We start from the raw sequence: 21,062 nt of genomic DNA on the forward strand, positions 1-21,062 counted from the left end.
ATTACTGATTTGATCTTTTCACTTTCTACAATCTAGTTTGATTTTTTTTTTTTTTTTTTTTTTTTTTGGTCATTGAGCCATTTCCAGTAATTTGCATCTTTCCAGGATCTTTACAGTTTCATCTGTGTTACCTAATTTGCTGGCACACACATACAGTTGTTCAGCCTTAATGTATAGATAATATTCTGTTGGCTCTCTTAGTGTTATTTTTTTAAAAATGAAGTTCAAAGTTAAAAATGCAGTCTGTTTTTGAAAAGTGTGAGGTTAGAGAAAATTACAACAAAGAGTCACACATGGGGCTAATTCCTCAAACATATTGGGGCAATTATAAAATCATTACATAGTTTTCCTTATGTGATCTTGAAAATTCATGAAAAGTCCTTTAAGAATATTGCAGAATTCTTTTTCCACATCTGCAGGTTGGTATCATGCGTGATCGCCTGATCCAGTTCATCTCCAAATTGCAGTTTGCTATGACTGTGCTTGTGACATCATGGACAGAAAAAAAGCAGCGTCGGAAAACAACTACTGCTCTATGTATACTCAACGTTGTCTTCTCGCCATTTGTGTTGGTTTTCATAGTTTTTTCTACACTTCTCTCTTCTCCCTTACTCCCCCTCTTCACACTTCCTGTGTTCCTGGTGGGGTTTCCCCGGCCTCTTCAGAGCTGGCCGGGAGCAGTAGGCAACACAGCCTGCGTGTGTGCGGATACAGTTTACTACCACCAGATGGTCCCCAGACTGACCGCTGCGCTGCAGACAGCAATGGCCGCAGGAAGTTTAGGTAAGCCAATGAGTTGTGCCTAAGCAATCCTCACAACTGTATTCCAAGTACCAAAAACGAGAACACACTGAACGGCAGTCTTTCAGTCCAACCACTAAACAGATCCTAATACTCAGATGCACATGCAGAGAGACCACATATGAAATAGAAATATACCTCCTGCTTCTCGTTTTGAGATAAAATTATAAAGTAAAAGTCTTCAAGAAAAGTTTCATTAAGGTGATTTTACAATTTTTAAAAAATATGTTGTTGAATAAAATTATAGTTCTACCACTGAAACATGAAAACACCTTTACCCTCAAGATTTCCATGAATTCCTAATGATTTCATGTCAAGTAGATGTAATGGCTGAGATCCACAAGGAGTCAAACTAGCTTTACAAAATGTCAGCTTGAAGAGCTCAAGGGAGTTTGTTCATACCTTACTAGTTATTGTAGAGAAACTTGAGCAGTCTGGCAAGGCAACATACAATCTTTGGTCAGTGATTGGTAGAGTAGCCTCTTCACTGTGTGAAGTACTATGCATATATTAACATGAAAATGGGTATTTTATGGGAACGGGTGAATCTGAAGATGATAAATCCAGTTGCATCATACTTCTCATACTTCTCAAGGTTGGTTATAGAAAATGGCCAAGCTGATGACAATAGTGTGTCATCTCCTACCATAAGCTTTTGCCTCCAACACTTGTTTTTAGAAATGATGGGGGCCAGGGTTGTGGCATAACAGGTAAAGCCACTGCCTGCAGTGCCAGCATCCCATATGGGTGCCAGTTTGTGTCCTGGCTGCTCCACTTCTGATCCAGCTCTCTGCTAATGGTCTGGAAAGGCAGCTGAGAATGGCCCAAGTGCTTAGGCCTCTGCCACCCACATGGGAGACCCAGAAGAAGGTCCTGGCTGCAGCCTGGCACAGCCCTGGCTGTTGCGGCTGTTCAGGGAGTGAACTAGAGGACAGAAGATCAGTCTGTCTCTTGGTGACTCTAACCTTCATATAAATAAATCTTAGAAAAAGAAATGGCAGATGACTTCCTGAAAAACTGATTCTAGGCAAAGTTGTAATTTAAGATAAGAATTTTAATGAAATGCTTACTTAGGTTGAACTTCTGTAATTATCTGTTATATAAGATAACTTAGGGAAAATTTTTGTAATAATTTTTATGAATAACTTCACTTTTTAATAAGAAATATTCTATACTTTAAAAACTTACCCAGTTCCAATTCATTTTCATTATATAATGCTATGTTTTAATGAGTGACGTGGCAAAATAAAAAGCTTGGAAAATGATTTTTTTTCCCCTTCTAATTTGTTTTAGGTATCCTCATACCTGGATCTCATTACTTGGGCCGTTTTCAGGATCGCTTAATATGGATAATGATTCTAGAATGTGGCTATACTTACTGCTGCATTAACATTAAGGTTAATGTCCATTGGAAACCTTGTTAGTATTTTTATAGTACATACATAAAATTTTCTCTTTTATAAACCCATCAAACCTTTAAAAGCTCAGTTTGAAAGAAGAATATCTTTTTAATTACTGATTAAAACAACTAGTGATTTTTAAAGTATATTCTGTAACGACATATTGATAGGTAGACTAGTGTTGATAAATAGAGCATGGTAACAAAATATACCTGCTCCTTTTCCTCTAGTGCTTGCTAGTTGAGCATCTCAGAAATGAGGACCAGTCATTTTTAACGTCTGTATCATGTTAAGGGGCTCAACTTAATGGAAACATCTTCTGATCCCACTGCACCTTCCTGCTACAGTCTGTTTCTCTCCTTCATTCAAGAGCAAAACAATCAATTAAGGTTGTTCACTGTCGTATCTCCAGTTTCTCGCCTCTCATTCTAGCTTCAGCATATCTTGGTTGTGACTTGTTACTCTACCAGGTTACCTTTGGCAAGGTTTCCAGTGGCTGTTACATTGCTGAATCCAATGGTCAACTCAGGTTTGATTTTACTTGACCTGTCAGCAACGTGTGACACAGGTGATCCTCTGTTCCACAGGTTGTTCCTTGTCAGTGCCCTTTGACAGCTCCTTTTCTTTTCCTCGAGCTCTCTTTTTTTCTTTCTTTTTTTTTTTTTGACTGGCAGAGTTAGACAGTGAGAGAGAGAGACAGAGAGAAAGGTCTTCCTTTTTTGTTGGTTCACCCCCCAAATGGCCGCCACAGCTGGCGTGCTGCGCCTATCCAAAGCCAGGAGCCAGGTGCCTCCTCCTGGTTTCCCATGCAGGTACAGGGCCCAAGCACTTGGGCCATCCTCCGCTGCACTCCTGGGCCACAGCAGAGAGTCGGACTGGAAGAGGAGCAACCGGGACAGAATCCGGCGCCCCAACTGGGACTAGAACCCGGAGTGCTGGTGCCGCAGGCGGAGAATTAGCCAAGTGAGCCGCGGCGCCGGCCTCCTTGATCTCTTAATCTCAGTGTCCCAGAGACTTGCAGTTCTTTGTTGACAACTCTGTCCTGAATGCCTAGGACAAAAATACTGGAGTCATATTGGACTCCTTTTTCACTTCTATACCTCAATCCAATCCAGTGAGAAATCCTGTCACTCGACTTTAAACCATATTCCGTATCCCGTCACTTCTCACAGCCTGGTGTAACCACCTTACCCTTGATAATTGCACAGTATCCTAATTGGTCTCCCTACTGCTGCCTGTGTCCTGGACAGTCTGTTGTCAGCAGAATGATCTTCAAAAATCTGAGACAAATTATGTCACTTCTCTACTCAAAACCCTGCTGGGGGGGTCTCTGATTCAGAATAAAAGCCAAGGTCCTACGTGAGCTCTGCAGTGCCTCTTTGGCCTCATCTGTTAAGCTGTCTCACTCAGTTCCAGCCTGCTGGCTGTTCCCTCTGGAACATTCTTGTAGATAACCATATAGCCTACTCCCTCACTACCTTCTCAGGGAGGTCTCTTATGACCATCTTTTTAAGGTTACACTCTCATCTCAGCAATCTGATCCTTTGCCTTTTTCCTTATCTTTATAGTTCTTATACCCTCTAAAAGCCATGTAATTTACTTACTGGTTTTATTGTTGATTGCCTGTGTCCCTAATGTAAATGTCACAAGGGGTGAAATCTCTAGCTTTTATTCAGCTGTATGTCCCAAGCCCCTGGAACAGTGCCTGGCACAGGCTAAGCCTTTAATACATCTTTGGTGATGAATGATCTGTTTGTTTTCACACAGACTGCATGAAATTGCTGGATACTTAAAAAATGTTGCTTTGGTCCAATGATTTTCAAAATGCAGTCCCCAACCTAGTAGCAGTAACATCTCCTGGGAACTTGTTAGAAATTAAATTTCTAGAGCCCCACTCTAGATATACTAGGTCAGAAACCCTGGGGATGGGCCCAGCAGCCTGTGTTGGGAACAGTGCACCGGCTGATTCTGACTCACTGAAAGCTTTAGAACCCTGTCCGAACTTAACCCATGTGAGAAGGCAAAAAGGCAGGCAGTGTTTCAAGGACGTTTTGATTGCTTAATTTTATTCTATTTTTTAAATTATGTAAATTAAGAATACCTAATAACGTGGGTCCTTTCATTAGTCTTTTGTGCTCTATGACATGGAGTTTGAAAATGTACACTTTTTCCAAAAGAAAGGCTGTGTCATCTACTAGTATTTATATAACATTTTAAAGTTTACAAAATTTAATTTTTATAACCCTATGAGCTAGGATTATTTTTCTTTGAAATGGGGAGAAGAGGACTCAGAGGGCATAGGTGACCTACTCGAGTTGTATGCCAACACCTCATGGAACCCTTTCTTAAAAATGGGCTCTGAAGGCACTGGCAGTTTCATTAAAAATATGTAAACAATAATAATAATTGTAAACAATGACCTAATACATCCTCTCAAGTGATTCCGTCTAAGGAAATAGTCAAAATGTGTTTGAAATCCATAAAAGAACATATTCATAACATCCATTCACTTAACATACATTTGCTAATACTGTGTATCATGTACTGTATACCATAGAGTGGTTTAGGGACTGGAAATGTACTAGCAACCAAAAGAGAGCTGCTTTATGGAATTCATATTATAATTGGAGGATCCAGACAGTAATCAAATAAATAAATGTTTTTATTTACTACCTTTAAAAGGTTTGATAAATGATGGCTTATTCATATGCTAAAATAATGCTGTTAATCTCCTATCACATGTAGAGGAAAGAGCTGTGTTATTCGAATTTTGTTTTTTTCCCCAAAAACAGAATTTTGATGTGTGATTCAGCCATACTATAGATATAGTCTTTTAAAATTATGTTCATATGCCATAAATGTTTGCCTGGCTTTTTTGGAATTCTCCATAATTTCTATTTCAATCATAGCCTTAGTGTTTTCAATCTCAGTATCTAACATCCAACATGCTAGGCTGCCTTAAGTTTAAGATAAGTTGTAGTTCTTAAAGAGATTGTTTTTGTTCGTAGTCCTTATGATGAGAATTCTGTGGGCATTTACTGTTTGCTGTAAATGTAATCATGAACTCAAGTATTTTGTATTTCCTCTTTAGGGGTTAGAATTGCAAGAAACATCCTGCCATTCTGCCGAAGCCCAGAGGGTTGATGAAGTATTTGAAGATGCTTTTGAGAAAGGCTGCAGAAAAGTATGCTCCCTTAATGCACACTTTGCAAACATCCTGACGCCGTGCACGGTTTTGCCTGTGAAACTGTATTCTGATGCCAGGAACATCCTGTCTGGCATAATCGATTCTCATGAAAACTTGAAAGACTTCCAAGGTGACCTTGTTAAAGTGCTTGTGTGGATACTTGTTCGGTACTGCTCCAAAAGACCCAGCGTGCAGGGCAGTGTTCACAAACCTGAAAACCAGGGGACAGCACCTCTGAGACTCTTGCCGGCCTGGAACGCTTCCCCACGTCCCGGATGCCCGGAAGACACAGAGAGTTCACACTCAGCAACTTCTGACTGGTCTGATGATATTTTTGATGATGAGCCAACTGTTGAAAAAGGAAAAATGGAAAAGGATCAGTTGAACGATTGGCCAGGTGGAAATTTGCCCATTCCAGGATCCGTAGAATCACAGAGGGTTAGTGATCATTCCGCTGGCACAATTCCTGAAGACAGTCTTTTCAGAGCAGTTACCTTTGCCTATCCTGCCACTGACAAAGGAAAACAAGAAGAGGTGGCGTGTACCCCCCTGGCGGAGTTCAGTTGCGCACATTCTCACCTGCTGAGCTTGCCTGAGGAGTGGCGGTCTCACTATGTGCCCAATTCCAGAATGAAGGAGATACGCTCCTTGTTTCCGGAAGACTGGTACCAGTTTGTTGTAAGGCAGTTAGGATGTTTCCGTTCAGAAGAGAAGGCCTCAGATATACTGGAAGAAATCTCAAAGGACAGAGTTTTAAAAGACTTTTATGTTCAGACAGTAATGACTTGTTACTGTAGTTTATTTGAAATTGACAGTGTGGCTCCCAGTCCCGCACACTTACTGAGAGTTTACAGTGGTGTTCTGCCCTGGTCTGTTGCCTTGAACTGGCTCACAGAAAAACCAGAGCTGTACCAGTTAGTACTGAAGGCATTCAGGTAACACATTTTTATTGTATATGAGTTGTAGTATTAACAAGAAAATGTTGACTTTTTAAAATTACCTGGAAGACAATCCTTCATTTCTAATTTTTAAAAAAAATTACTTTCTTAAAAATGAAAAAAAGATTGCTATGTATTATTATTTTATCCAAAGCACATTTTAATCTGAATTTTCTGTGATTTTATTTATATTGAGAACTTGATTTTCATATGATTTAATGGATTTGCTCCTTCTAACTGCAACTTTTCATCTGAAATATATACAATTTCAATTCATGCTTTAGAATATTGATTGAACAAAATTTATTTTATATATAAAGGTAATAAGAAAGTGTTTGAAAATTCTTTGGTTCTCTATTTTTTAGATACACTTTGAAACTAATGATCGATAAAGCAAGTTTAGGTCCAATACAAGACTTTAAAGAGTTGATTAACTACCTTGAAGAATATGAAAGTGACTGGTACATTGGTTTGGTATCTGAAGAAAAGTGGAAAGAAGCAATTCTACAAGAAAAGCCATACTTGTTTTCTATGGGATATGACCCTCATATGGTAAGGTTACAAATGTTTTTCAGCATTTTCATGTTAACCTTAAAGAGTGGAAATTAGTTATAAATATTTGAACTAAATAATAGATGATATATATTCTAGCTCCTTAGGTAAATATATCCTTGCAGTTTCAAGGCAGTTGTAAGCATGGCTTTTGGGCAAGACAGTCCAACCTGAGAGTACCTGGTTCATTCACTTTTGACACCTGAATAGGAGCCAGTTAAAAATGTTTGGTTGCCATTGTGCTATAACTGACCTATAAGACAGCTGAATGTATGTCCTTTTGATGAATGGGTTAGATTCCTGTGCCTCGTTCAAGTCTATGAATGATCACTTTAGATTTATTTGACTCCTAGAAGAGAAGTTAATTTGTTAAGTGGTAAAGTATTTCTCTTGCTGACATTTGCACTTTATTTGAAGCAAGCCAGACCTGTGACAATTCAGAGACTCCAAACAGGGAATGACTTCTTAAAGATTTAGTACCTGTTCTTAATGCATTTAAGATGTTATCAAGTGCATACAATATGAGAGATTCACTGTTTTTTTTTTTTTAACTTTTATTTAATAATATAAATTTCCAAAGTACAGCTTTTGGATTACCTCCCTCCAACCTGCAACCATCCCATCTCCCGCTCCCTCTCCCGTCCCATTCACATCAAGATTCATTTTCAATTATCTTTATATACAGAAGATCAATTTAGTATGTACTAAGTAAAGATTTCAACAGTTTGCACCCACACAGAAACACAAAGTGTAAAGTACTGTTTGAGTACTCGTTACTTGTTCTTAATGCATTTAAGATGTTATCAAGTGCACACAATATGAGAGATTCACTGTTTTTTTTTTTTTTTTTTTTTTTTTTTTTTTTTTTTTTTGGACAGGCAGAATTAGACAGTGAGAGAGACAGACAGAGAAAGGTCTTCCTTCTGTTGGTTCACCCCCCAAATGGCCGCTATGACCAGTGTGCTGTGCCAATTCAAAGCCAGGAGCCAGGTGCTTCTCCTGGTCTCCCATGTGGGTGCAGGGCCCAAGCACTTGGGCCATCCTCCACTGCCTTCCCGGGCCAGCAGAGAGCTGGACTGGAAGAGGGGCAACCGGGATAGAATCCGGCGCCCTGACCGGGACTAGAACCCGGAATATCAGCACCGCAGGCAGAAGATTAGCCTGGTGAGCCGCGGCGCTGGCCAAGTTTCACTGTTACAAGCGTGTTGTGGGTTCCAAGGCTGTCTAGCAATACAGTGTGAGGCACTCTGCAAATACTCCCCAACAAAACTAATAGATTTACTTTTAAGGATTTATTTATTTATTTATTTGAAAGCAGAGTTATAGAGAGGCAGAAGCAGAGAGACAGAGAGAGAGAGAGAGAGGTCTTCCATCTGCTGGTTCACTCCCCAGATGACTGCAACTGCCAGAGCTGAGCCAATCCAAAGCCAGGAGCCAAGAGTTTCCTCCAGGTCTCCCACGTGGGTGCAGAGAGCTGTATTGGAAGTGGAGCAGCTGGGACTTGAACCAGCGCCCATATGGGATGCCAGCACTGCAGGTGGCGGCTTTATCTGTTATACCACAGGGCCAGCCCCGATAAATTTATTTTTTTAAGAAAAACATTGGGGCCAGTGCTGTGGCGCTGCAAGTTAAAGCCCCAGCCTGTAGCACTGGCATCCTATGTGGGTGCCAATTCGAGTCCCAGCTGCTCCTCTTCTGATCCAGCTCTCTGCTATGGCCTGGGAAAGCAGTGGAAGATGGCCCAAGTCCTTGGGTACCTGCACCTGAGTGGGAGAACTGGAGGAAGCTCCTGGCTCCTGGCTTCGGATCGGCTCAGCGCTGGCCATTGTGGTCATTTGGGGAGTGAACCAGCAGAATAGAAGACCTTTCTGTCTCTGGCTCTACCTCTCTGTAACTCTTTCAAATAAATAAAATAATTATTAAAAAAAAAAACATTTACATGGTCTTAAGAGCATATAGAAAATGAAAATACATTTATTGAAAAACGAGTAAAAATAACAACAACATAGTATTCGAACCAAGATCCATTTCGTCTCCCTTCAGCAAGGTGAACTCTCTGCTCAGCCTGATACAAACAAGAACACTGGGCTCTCCCTTCAACTCCCAGTTGGAGGACTGTTTCCCAGGAGGGGCGGGAATTCAGCATTTCTTTTGCTGTTCCCCACCACCCGTTGTTAACACTAGAGTCCAGCTATGTGTCAAGAGGTGGTGACTCCATTCTGGCCAATGCCACCCACTGGCTAGAGGCTTTATCTTGGGCACGGTGTGACTGAGCAAAGCTGGGCCCCACTCATCCTCGCCTAGTCATAAGGTGGGGGTTCTGTGCTGCGAGAGTGAGCTGAAAAGACCTGAGGCTGCTACTCTCCTATCAGCTGCTCATCTCCCGGAGCAGCAGCGCCGTTCAGAAGCACACCATGGTCCCATCTCCCAGATCTAGAACTATGGCTCAGAGATTTTCCTGATAGAAAAAGCAAATAATTAAAACAAAACAAAAAGGTACTTCCAAAGGAACTGTTTCATTTGCAACAGTGCAACAGTATGGACACATCAAAGCCTGAATTCTCTCACAAACAATGGAGGTTGTAGCAAAAAGTAATTAGAAGAAGACTGATCGATTCATCACTGATACAAGCCACATTGTAACCTGGCTAGATTAGCAAAGAGCCAAGGAGATAAACAGCAGAGAATGCCCCTCTTGGGATGAGAACATCCCCGACATCCACAGCTATTCCTTTGAAAGATCCAAATTCAACTGGATCCGCCCAGGGAGAAAGTTATGGCCCAGGTTCTTGTTGAAAAAATAGAACAGTTGGCCGGCGCCGTGGCTTAACAGGCTAATCCTCTGCCTAGCGGCGCCGGCACACCGGGTTCTAGTCCCGGTCGGGGCACCGATCCTGTCCCGGTTGCCCCTCTTCCAGGCCAGCTCTCTGCTGTGGTCAGGGAGTGCAGTGGAGGATGGCCCAAGTGCTTGGGCCCTGCACCCCATGGGAGACCAGGAGAAGCACCTGGCTCCTGCCATCGGAACAGCGCGGTGCGCCTGCCACAGCGCGCCTACTGCGGCGGCCATTGGAGGGTGAACCAACGGCAAAAGGAAGACCTTTCTCTCTGTCTCCCTCTACTGTCCACTCTGCCTGTCAAAAAAAAAGAAAAAACAACAACAACAACAAAAAAAACAAAAAGAAAAAAGAAAAAATAGAACAGTGAGCTGGAATCAGTGGAGCTTAACAGCAGGATGTGAACACTTAACAGATAACTCCGCCAAAGTCGCGCCATTCCAAGGTAATGATGGGCACTCGCAGATCTGTACTGCATGAAAGGCATTCCTGGAACGCCCAGCTGAGCAGAGGGGCAGGGGCATCGGGATTGGCGTCCCTGGAGCCTGAACAACTCACCAAACAAGCAGCTGCGAATGGGCCCTGGGACTGGCAGGGAGGGGGGTATCCAGAGTTTCCACAGTGTTATCTGAGATTCCCAGTTTTCAACAAGAAGAGTTTGAGACCTGAATGTGTAACCGGTACAAGACAAGCAACTACAGAAATTGCCTGTAAGAGCAGTCAGGTTTCAGATTTAACAAAGATTTTGAAGTGGCCATTGTGAATATGTTCAAGGAACCAAAGGAAAGCATGATTAAAGAAATAAAAGGGCGGTATGATGAGAATCTCACATCAAATAATGAATGCCAGTAGAGAGAAATGATAAAGAACAAAACAAAAGTTCACTAGAGGAACTCAACATATTTGAACTGGCTTAAGGAAAAAAGAGTGAACTTCCAGATTCTACATCAGTAGAGAAATCTAATCTAAAGAAAAGAAAAAATAATGAAAATAAAGGAAGATAGGATTCCACCTGAGATAGCTGAATGGAGAGGCCCTACACTCACCTCAACCACAGAGAACCCAGACAGCAAAGGAAGGAGACTTCAGTAGAAGTCTTCACGGTAGAACAACCAAGCAGACCAACAAAGATTAGAAGGTTTGAACACCATTCTAAACAAACTATGCCAAACAGGTGTCTGTAGAACACTCTACCCAACAGTAACAGAATATACATTCTTTTCAAGTGCACGTGAAACATTCTCCAATGATAAATTCTATTCAGGGACATAAAACAAACCTCAATAAATTTCAGAGGGACAATTTAATTCACTGTCCTCCAACCAAAATGAAATGAAATTAGAAACAATTAAGGAAACTTTGCAAGCTTCACAGATGTGTAAAAATTAAGTGGTACTCTCAAATCAACAATGAGTTAAAGAAAAAATTAGAAAATGTACTGAGATGGATGAAAATGAAGACACAGCATACCAAAACTTAGTGAAGGGAGCTAAAGCAGTCTTTGGAGAGAAATGTATAATAATGCTTATATTAAAAATGCACCAGTTCCCATGCTTACTTGGCCTAGTTTTTGGGGGCCCACGGAAGAGGCACCCTCACCTCCATGTCAGTGATCGGACTGTGAAGATGGCACCTGAAGGATAAGGGGCTGGAGCACCTCACCAGCCAAGAGACACCTGAAAACTGATTTTTTTAAAAAATAGAAGCCAAACTATGACAGTGCTGCTTCTGAATATGGAAAAGCAGCTTTTCTTTTTTTTTTTTAATACCAAACAATTCGAGCAAGCAGAAGATGCCTGCCTGAAAGGAGCTGTTGGCCATGGAAATAACGGGGCTCTTGTTCACGTAGCCAGATGTTGAAGGAGATACAGAAACTGCCAGAGGCTGTTCAGCTGATGGAGGAAGCTAGCACGATATGCCTGGAAGATGGCACCCTGACACAGCGGCCATGGTGTTGGAGAGGCAGAAAACATACAGGAAAGATGGAACCAGAAGAGCCTGTATGGTCCTATCAACACACAGCTAATGTGTTTGAGAACAAAGAACACCTTGGACAGGCAGCTGAGTGACTAGGAAAAGCCTCAGGGCGACTGGCGTGAGGGCACAGGTTCGATGTGGCTGCCATCGCTATTCAGAGAGAAGACAGTATCTATAAGGGAAACTGAGAATCACCCAACTTGTTATAAGAAAACAGTTGCTCAATCCTGGTTCATCTGCACAGAGATGACTACGTGGCTGCAGTGGGACCTGTCAGGGAGAGCTACCGCACGCCAGGGTCAACAGGAGTGAAGACTGCCATGATCCAACAGCGGCTTGGAGGACATGGCCAGCAAGACCAAGGTCCACTGTCAGTGGAACTCGCCACTCATCAGATGCGTGGACAAGCAGCTTTGCTGAGCTGGGCCTGAGCTTAGTCATTCCAGGAGGCGGAGCCAAGAGGTCACCCACAGCAGCCCGGGCCAAGCCCGATGGCCTCACCATGGCAGCGGCTGAGGAGGAGCACTCAGGAGGACTGTGCTGGTCTTTTACTTCCAAAAAATAAAGGGAAATTCCGGACAGACCATCCAGCAGACTGGGGACTGGTTACGGGAATCAACTTCATTGACGTCAATGACTTTGAACGCTAATGACGATTTTAGTGACCATTTCCCCAAATCAGCCATTGTATCTACTGCTTGTGAAGTGTTATTTGTTTGTTTGTTTGCTGTTCCTGACAAGAGCAAGAATTACCAGAAAATTTACTGTCACACTGTAATGCAGTTGACTTTAAAATTTACAATCCGAAATCTAGCTCAATTTCATTTTAGACAACGGGGGCGGTCGGCATAGGTACTCTTCCCTCTTGGGTTTGTGAAGTTTAATGTTAGAGAATTTTCTTTGCAATTCATTTAATAACTGCAGCTAAACGTGAACTCTACTGGTAAGAAACATTATTTAGAAAGTTTCCATTTTGAAAAGGAAACGGGTTCCCCCTGATATTAGATATATTTAAATTGTTAATCTTTTCAGAGATGAGATTGGGTCAGGCAGCCATTTTGAGCCTTACAGTAGTATTTAGTGCAGAAAAGATATGGTTAGGTTCTTATGTCTGCACCTGCATAACTCTGCAGGGAGTAGAATGATTCTGTGTCTTCTGTCCTCTGTGAGGTATGGCTGTTTCTTCCAGCTTAAACAAAACATAGTGACTGACTCTAGACCTCCTACTAGGTTTTAGCTAATGAAGATGCTTTCTAAGCATCCTAAGAAAGAGGTGATATTGTCATCAATCTAGTGTGTAATACATTTTTTCTCCCAGAATAATTTCTTAGCAACTAGACTGTAAGTTGACATGGGAAATTGTATGTGCTAAATAAATTCAGCTGAAAGGGAAGAACTGTTTTTGCAAGATATACTTAAAACACTGTACCATCAATATTTTAATAATTTATAGTTATTCCCTAAAACATTATTTTTGTAGCATCCCTTTTTACCTTTAGACCCAGCTCATAACTGGAAAGGGTGTACAAACATCAGCAATATACATTCTACAGGCACACACCAGCCAAAGCCCTTTCCTGTTTGTTCATGCACCATCTCCATCTCCTTAGTCACACCTTCTCTGGGAAGGGGATTCCTAGTCTTGCTAGACTTCCTGAACACATGAGGAAGAGAACCCTTTCCAGTTATGACTGAACCAGGGGTTCAGTCACGATTTCATGGGAGCACTTAAACAGGCATCCTCCTCTGGCACGTGTGCTTGGATGGGTGGGCTGTCAGTACATGGTTTTTACTGTGGATCTGGTACAAAAACTAAACTATTTCATGTCTTCCCGTAAGTTCCTTGCATAATTCCACAGGTAGTCAGCTCATTTTCATTGCTTGTACTGAGATTATGAACAATTTAAATAAAGCTGCATCTAAGTATTTCTTTTTTAAAGACATTAATGTTTCAAAGATCCTGTCATTACTGCTTGCACACTTTAGACCCAGTGAGAAGCTCCTGGAGTCACATCTTAATATTTATCTGAGCTAATTAGTAATCTCTGTGAACAGATTTGGCAGTACTTGAAAGATAGATTGTTAATAGACCACGATGCCAATTAGAACCCCAGAAAAAAATTTCATTTTACTGTTCTTACATACTGAAAATTTAAACAGAGTGGAATGATTCCCGAGCATCAGACAATATAGGGGCTTGCCCAAGTGCAGCCTCTTGCACCCTCCCCGCTAACTGACATCCTCACTGACAGCTAACACACTGGGCTTGTCAGTGTTTCTCTGATGACAGGGTTATCCTACCTGGAATCTAATGAAAAAATGTTTGTTCCCTATTTCTGCATTGTTTTGCCCTGACAAGTCTTTTTTTTTTTTTTTCCTGAGAGTATAGTTAGAAACAGAAAACTCTATGTGTACAAGAAAAATGATTTTCCAAAACTCTAGTGTCATCACTTTTACCAAATGAAAATCTGCATGAATATGTTCAGAATCTGGTGTTTAGTGGTCTATTATATTTTTATTTTTTTAAAGATTTATTTTATTTATTTAAAGAGTTATAGAGACAGAGAGAGGTCTTCCATCCACTGGTTCACTCCCCAAATGGCCACAACAGTCAGAGCTGAGCTGATCCGAAGCCATGAGCCTGGAGCTTCTTTCATGTCTCCCACATGGGTGCAGGGGCCCAAGGACTTGGGCTATCTTCTACTGCTTTCCCAGGCCATAGCAGAGAGCCGGATTGGAAGTGGAGCAGCCGGGGGCTTAAACCCACTGTGCCACAGCAACAGTCCCTGTTCTATTATACTGTAAGTGAAATCAGTCTGCAAAATAATATCTTAGATTTACTTGTACATATGCAGATTGGAATTTGTTTATGGGACCTATGCTTTATTCCTGTTTTTTTCCAGTTCTTTGATGAATGTGATATTAAATTTGTTGATACAGAAATATCAATTAGAATTATTGCTCCTATAGGAAGATCATTATGAAAATAAAACCTGGAACATATATATCTTAAATCAATCTAACCTTCTTAAATCTTAAATCAATCTAACCTTCTACCTTAAAACACTTGAAAATAAAGAGCAAACTAAATTTCAGGCAAGTAGAAGGAAGTAACTAATAGAGATTACATAGTAATTATAAAATGCAAAAGAGAAAACAGTAGAGAAAATCAGTGAAGCCAACAGGTAGTTCTTTGAAGAGATCAACAGGACTGAAAAGCCGTTAGAAACTTTTGACTAAGAAAAGAGAAATGCATGAAATTACTAGACTCGGAAATGAAAAGATATTCCCTCCAACCTTGTAGAAAGAAAAAGAATCATAAAAGAATACTGTGAACAGTTTTTGTTAGTAAATTACATAATTTAGATAAATGGAAAGATTCCTATAAAGAAACTGTTGAAAATGACCCAAAAAGAAAGATAACCTGAACAGACCTGTAATAAGTAAAGGTATTAATAACCAAAAACTAATTATAATATCTGTTTACAGATTATAGGATTCTATATGGAGAGAAATAAAAAATTATAAAATGTGATAAATTCAGTAACATTGCAGGATATAAAACCACTACTCACAAAACAGTAGGATTTGTATACACCAGTAATGAATTCACTGAGAAATTTTAAGGGTAGTCCCTTTCACAATGGCTACCAAAAAGTAAAACAAAACAACAGAACCCCCCTGGAGTAAATGTAACCAAGGAGGTGAAATCTTTGCAATGAAAATTAAAAAACACTTCTGAAAGAAATTCAGCTGGATACACAAAAATGGCAAGGCCTCCCATGTTTATGGCTGCAGAATTAATATTGTTTAAAATGTCCGTAATTGTCCAAAAAGAGTTACAGACTTTATAGAATCCACATGAAAGTACTAACGACATTGTTCACAGAACTGCAGAAATCCTAAGCTTAATATGGAAACACAAAAGATCCTGCATAGGTGAAGCAATCTTCAGCAGTTAAGAACAAGCCATCACATTACAAGAGTTCAAGTCACAGGACAGAGCTATTGTAACCAAAACAGCATGGTCCTGGCATAGAAACAGACACACTGGCCAAGGGAACAGAACAGAAACCCCAGAAGTCAATGTATCCGTTTACAGCCAATTTATCTTTGACAAAGGAGCTAAAAACGTACCATGGTAAATAGTCTCTTCAGTAACTAGTACTGGGTAAACTTGACGTTGTATGCAAAAGATTAAAACAAGACCACCCCACAAACCTACACAAAAATCAACTCAAAATGGATCAGAAATATAATATTTTTAAAACCTGAAACTACTAGAAGAAAGCAAAGGGGAAACACTTCAAGAACTTGGCACAGGCTACAACTTTTTGGGTAAGATTCCCAAAGCACAGGCAACAAAAGCGTTGACTACTGAGATTACATCAAGCTAAGAAATTTATGCAGAACAAAGGGGAAAAAAATCAGAGTGCAGAGGTAGCCAGCAGCATCAACAAATATTTTCAAGCTATTTGTCCAGAATAAATAAGAAACTCAAAATTCAATAACAAAAACAACCAATCCAACTAAAAATGGGAAGGAATCTGACATTTCTCCAAAGAATAAATACAAAAGGCCAGCAAATACCTGAGGAAAATGCCCAGTATTGCTAACTGTTGGAGAAATACAAACCAAATCCAAAATGAGGTGCTGGTGAGGATACAGAGAGAGGGGACTCCTACACTGCTTGCTGGGAACCTTCATTTGGAGGTTTTTCCAGAAAGTGGAAACAGCTCTACTGTACCCCTCAGTTGTCTCCTTCTAGGTACAGGTCCTGAAGAAATGAAGACCTCAACCCCGCGTTCTCTGAGCACTGTCCACAGTCACCAGGCTACGAACTCAACCTGGGTGTCCATTAGTGGACAAGTAAAGTGTAATATATGCATATATGTATAGATGTACACACGCAGAAGCATTCTATATATGTACACGCCTGTATATACATACATATATGTACACACATAGCATTCTATATATGTACACACATTTATATACATATATATGCACATGTGTACACACACAGAAGTATTCTCTCATAAAAAAGATATTTGCAGAAAAATGGATAGAACTGGAGATCATTGTGTTAAGTGAAATAAGCCAAACACAGAAAGACAAATACCACATGTTCCCTCTCACATATGTTCTGAATCTAAAGTAGTGGTTTCTAATAGCTGGGGAGGTTGGGAGGGCTTGGGACTTGGACAGGGTGCACTGAAACACAATTGGGTGAATGTCGTAGGTTCTGGTACTTTGGAGCACAGTGGGTTGACTGTGGCTGATGGTGATGTGAAATACCCTGTCTCAGGAACTAGAAAAGAGGAAGTTGGTAGGCTCCAGACATTAAGAAAAGATAAGGAAATGGAAAGGCTGGTTTCTTGGTATGGTCAGTTGAAGCTGTGTTTGTGTGTGTTGAAAGGTTGCATTGTGCCTCTTAAAACTGTGCAAGTGTCATGTGTTGATCTAAATTTTTTTTAAAAGGGCAGGTGTTGTGATGCAGTGGGTTAAACTGCCACTTTTTTTTTTTTTTTTAATTTACTTGAGGTAAATTTACAGAAAGAGGTAGAGACAGACAGAGAGAGGTCCTCCATCTGCTGGTTCACTCCCCAGATGGCTGCAATGGCTGGAGCTGCGCCCTTCCGAAGCCAGGAGCCAGGAGCTTCTTCCTGGTCTCCCATGTGGGTGCAGGGGCCCAAGGACCTGGGCCATCTTCTACTGCTTTCCAAGGCCACAGCAGAGAGCTGGATCAGAAGAGGAGCAACCGAGACTTGAACCGGTGTCCATATGGGATGCTGGCACTGCAGGCCAGGGCTTTAACCCACTGTGCCACAGCACTGGCCCCAGTCTTCAATGGGAAAAGAATCATCTTTTCAGCAAATGGTGCTAGGACCGTTGGATAGCTACATTCACAAGAATGACATTGGAGCGTTAATATGTTTCCCAGGGTTGCTGCAACAAATGCTTACTACAAACTGGGTAACTTTGCAAAACAAAAATCTATTCTCAGAGTTCTGGGGGTCAGAATTCTGAAACGAAGGTTCCAGGAGGGCTGTCCTCCCTCGGAAGGGGCCAGAGGAGAGTCTTCCCTGTCTTTCCAGCACCTGGTGACCGCTAGTGTGTCTTGCCATGTAGCAAGCTAAAACCATAGTAATCTCAGGGAAAGAATACGCATAAATCCTCATGACTTTGAACTTGCCAGTAGGTTCTTAGATACAATAATAAAAGCATGAGAAAGCAAGCACTGATACATACATTGATGAGGCTTCCACGTCATCAAAAGTAAATACATTTTTGTGCTTCAAAGAACACCACCAAAAAAAAAAAAAAAAAAAGCTCGAAGAATGCCAAAAATATTTGCTCATATTTGATAAGGGACTTATTAGAATATATAAAGAACTCTTACAACTCTGTAATAAAACAAAGAACCCTATTTAAAAATGGGTAAAGCATCTGTAATGCCCAAGATTATAAATCACCAATAAATACATGAAAAAATGTGCAGATTATTGGTCACCAGGGAAATGCAAATCAAAACCACAACAAAATAACACTTTGTACACAGTAGATGGCTAAAATCAAAACGTTAATGGTTAACAAGGTACTGAGGGCGAAGGGAAATTGGAATCACTGTGTACTCTTGTTGGGAATGTAAAATATTCTGGCAGTTTCACAAGCCTTTAAACATTGAGTTTCCACTTGACCTAGCAATTCCACTCTTGGGTATGTACGCAAGAGAAATAAAAAGTTCTAGATAAAAACTTGGGTATGGATATTGATAGCAGTATTCACAATTGCTAAAGGATAGGAACAGCCCAACTGTGTATCAACCAATGAATGGATAAGCAAATTGTAGTTACCCACACAATGGAATATCATAAAAGGAATAAAGTACTGATACATACTGCAAAGCATGTTGAACCATGACGCTGTACTGGGTGGAAAAAGTCACAGCCACATGTGACATCATTTGTTTCACGTGAAATTTCCAGAAATGGCTGGTCTGTAGCAATAAAAGTTAGTAAATATTTATATATTATAAGTATACATATAATTATATATTAGTCTGTGTTAATGCAAGTAGATGAAGAAATAGGAAGATGATAGCTAAAGCTTGCAGGGTTTATTGGAGATCATGAAAAGCTTCTAAAATTAACTGGTGATGGTTGCACATATCTGAGCACACCATTGCCCTGTACATGTTAAATGAATAAATAACAGGTGCTGCAAATTATATCCCCAAACGCTGTTTCTTTTAAGAGCCTGTTGCCTGGTTGTCTACTGACAGTATTTATGACTTATGTGTTGCTGAAGCTGGATGGAATGACAGCTTAGAGGAGGAGGAGAAAGAGAAGTAGCTGAGATCTCGCTATTCTGATAAAGAAATAGTGATTTTTTTTTTCATTGAGAGAACTAAGGAAATCAAGTGGATACTCGATTCTTTTTTTTTTTTTTTTTTGACAGGCAGAGTGGACAGTGAGAGAGAGAGAGAAAGGTCTTCCTTTTGCTGTTGGTTCACCTCCCAATGGCCGCTGCGGCTGGCGCATCGCGCTGATCTGGAGCCAGGTGCTTCTCCTGGTCTCCCATGGGGTGCAGGGCCCAAGCACTTGGGCCATCCTCCACTGCACTCCTGGGCCATAGCAGAGAGCTGGACTGGAAGAGGAGCAACCGGGACAGAATCTGGCGCCCCAACCAGGATTAGAACCCGGGGTGTCCACGCCACAGGCAGAGGATTAGCCTAGTGAGCCGTGGCGCCAGCCGATACACGATTCTAAACACAAGCAACTTGTATGCATACATTTTTTTTAACACAGCCTGTATATTTTGACCTTGTGAGAAAGATTATGTAACTGCAGTTAGGTTTTGTTTTTGGCAACTTTGTGAAGAGAATGTAAAGGCTAAGAGGAATCTCTTTTTCCCCCTCTCCTCTCACACTGCGAAGGGAGTGTACACCGGGAGAGTTCTCACCCTGCAGGAACTCCTGATCCAGGTTGGGAAGTTGAATGCCGAAGCCGTTAGAGGCCAGTGGGCCAATCTGTCCTGGGAGCTGCTTTACGCCACCAATGACGACGAGGAACGGTACAGCATACAAGCTCACCCACTGCTTTTAAGAAACCTCACAGTGCAAGCAGCTGATCCCCCCCTGGGATATCCGATTTATTCGTCAAAACCTCTGCATATTCGGCTGTATTAGAGCCCACATGGTTTGTGACGTCCCCTCATGAGGGGTTTTTATTTTTCCCACCCTAGAAGATAACAGTGTGATTCTTGCACTTGCACTGTACTGTTCCCTGCCCCAGGTCAGATGCCTGAGAAAAGCTAAGCTCCGTGAAGTTAATTCTCTCTGTAATCTCAATCGTTTAAAAAAAACAAATCTGACATAAAAGTTAGAAATAGTTGGCCAATATTTGTGCCCTATGGATTGTGGTAAGCTTTGGGTAGATACAATGAAACACTTATGTAAGATCAGGTCATCATTAAGGCTTTACTAAATGATAGGGGATCTGCCTTACAAAAGTCAACAGCTATGTCATTTGTACATACTAAAAAGATATACATATCAGTGTTTTAAAATAATAATGGATGTTATTGAATGTAAAATAGATTCATATGTTTATTTGAATATTGTATTTTTAAATGTGCTGTTTTTAACATGGTCTCAATGTTTTCATATAATGTATTCATTTTCTTTTCATATACTTCAGTGCAAAATCTTTACCAATATTTAATAAAATATTTTCCAGTAAAATCCTTTCCCTCCCTTCTGAATTGCCTCTGTGTACGCATGTGAAAGGAAGAGTTCACCCGATTCGTCAGGTGAATACTCACAGGAAGAGCAATGTTAGGGTCATCTGAGTGACTACCAGAAGCCATTCTGAAGATCCTATTCTGAAGGCACTTCTGGAGGAGGACCTGCCAAACAGGGCTACCTGCCACTAATATCTTAAGGTTTAAGAACTGAAGGCAGAGGAGAAGAGACTTTCCATAATGTGATTACAACTGGATCTTCATTCTGTTGCTGCTTAGGCACATTTAACAAGTATTTGTAAAGGGGAAGCAGCATGAATGTGTGTCAGTTGAGGCATGAATTTCTTCTATACCTTACTTAATTTCGAACTGAACCTATAGGAACCTGCTAGATTGTTAATGTAATAATACACTCTGTAGAAAGGATTGAGATTATTTTAAATGTGCCAGTTGGGTTTTTAAGTTATTATTAGCCCATTTATTTAGTATATGGACTGGTTCACTCTAGCAATGTCTTTTGGGCAAATTTTCATTTTCAGACTCATGAACTTTGTGATTTAGCCTTTTTTTTTTTTAGGTAGCATAGTACAGTTCTTAAGATGAGATTTCATATTCTGTCTGAGTTCAT

At 40.8% G+C, this 21,062-nt stretch overlaps 1 protein-coding gene and 1 pseudogene across 7 annotated transcripts in view; both read left to right on the forward strand.

Moving 5' to 3' along the window:
- PCNX4 (pecanex 4) overlaps positions 1–20,992 on the forward strand; it is a 40,048-nt gene extending 19,056 nt beyond the window's left edge. For 4 of the 7 annotated variants that reach the window (XM_062181657.1, XM_062181654.1, XM_062181656.1 and 1 more), the window contains 5 exons: positions 420–783; positions 2,095–2,198; positions 5,293–6,323; positions 6,692–6,878; positions 19,629–20,992. In XM_062181657.1, coding sequence (XP_062037641.1) covers positions 420–783; positions 2,095–2,198; positions 5,293–6,323; positions 6,692–6,878; positions 19,629–19,880 — 1,938 coding nt within the window. In that variant the 3' untranslated portion in view covers positions 19,881–20,992. The other 3 variants (XM_062181651.1, XM_062181652.1, XM_062181653.1) reach the window with 2 other exon arrangements.
- LOC133751550 (gamma-soluble NSF attachment protein-like) lies at positions 9,658–14,058 on the forward strand (annotated as a pseudogene).
- Positions 20,993–21,062: the final 70 nt, after the last annotated feature.

The sequence above is a fragment of the Lepus europaeus genome, chromosome 22 (genome assembly GCF_033115175.1).
Source record: "Lepus europaeus isolate LE1 chromosome 22, mLepTim1.pri, whole genome shotgun sequence".
NCBI lineage: Eukaryota > Metazoa > Chordata > Mammalia > Lagomorpha > Leporidae > Lepus > Lepus europaeus.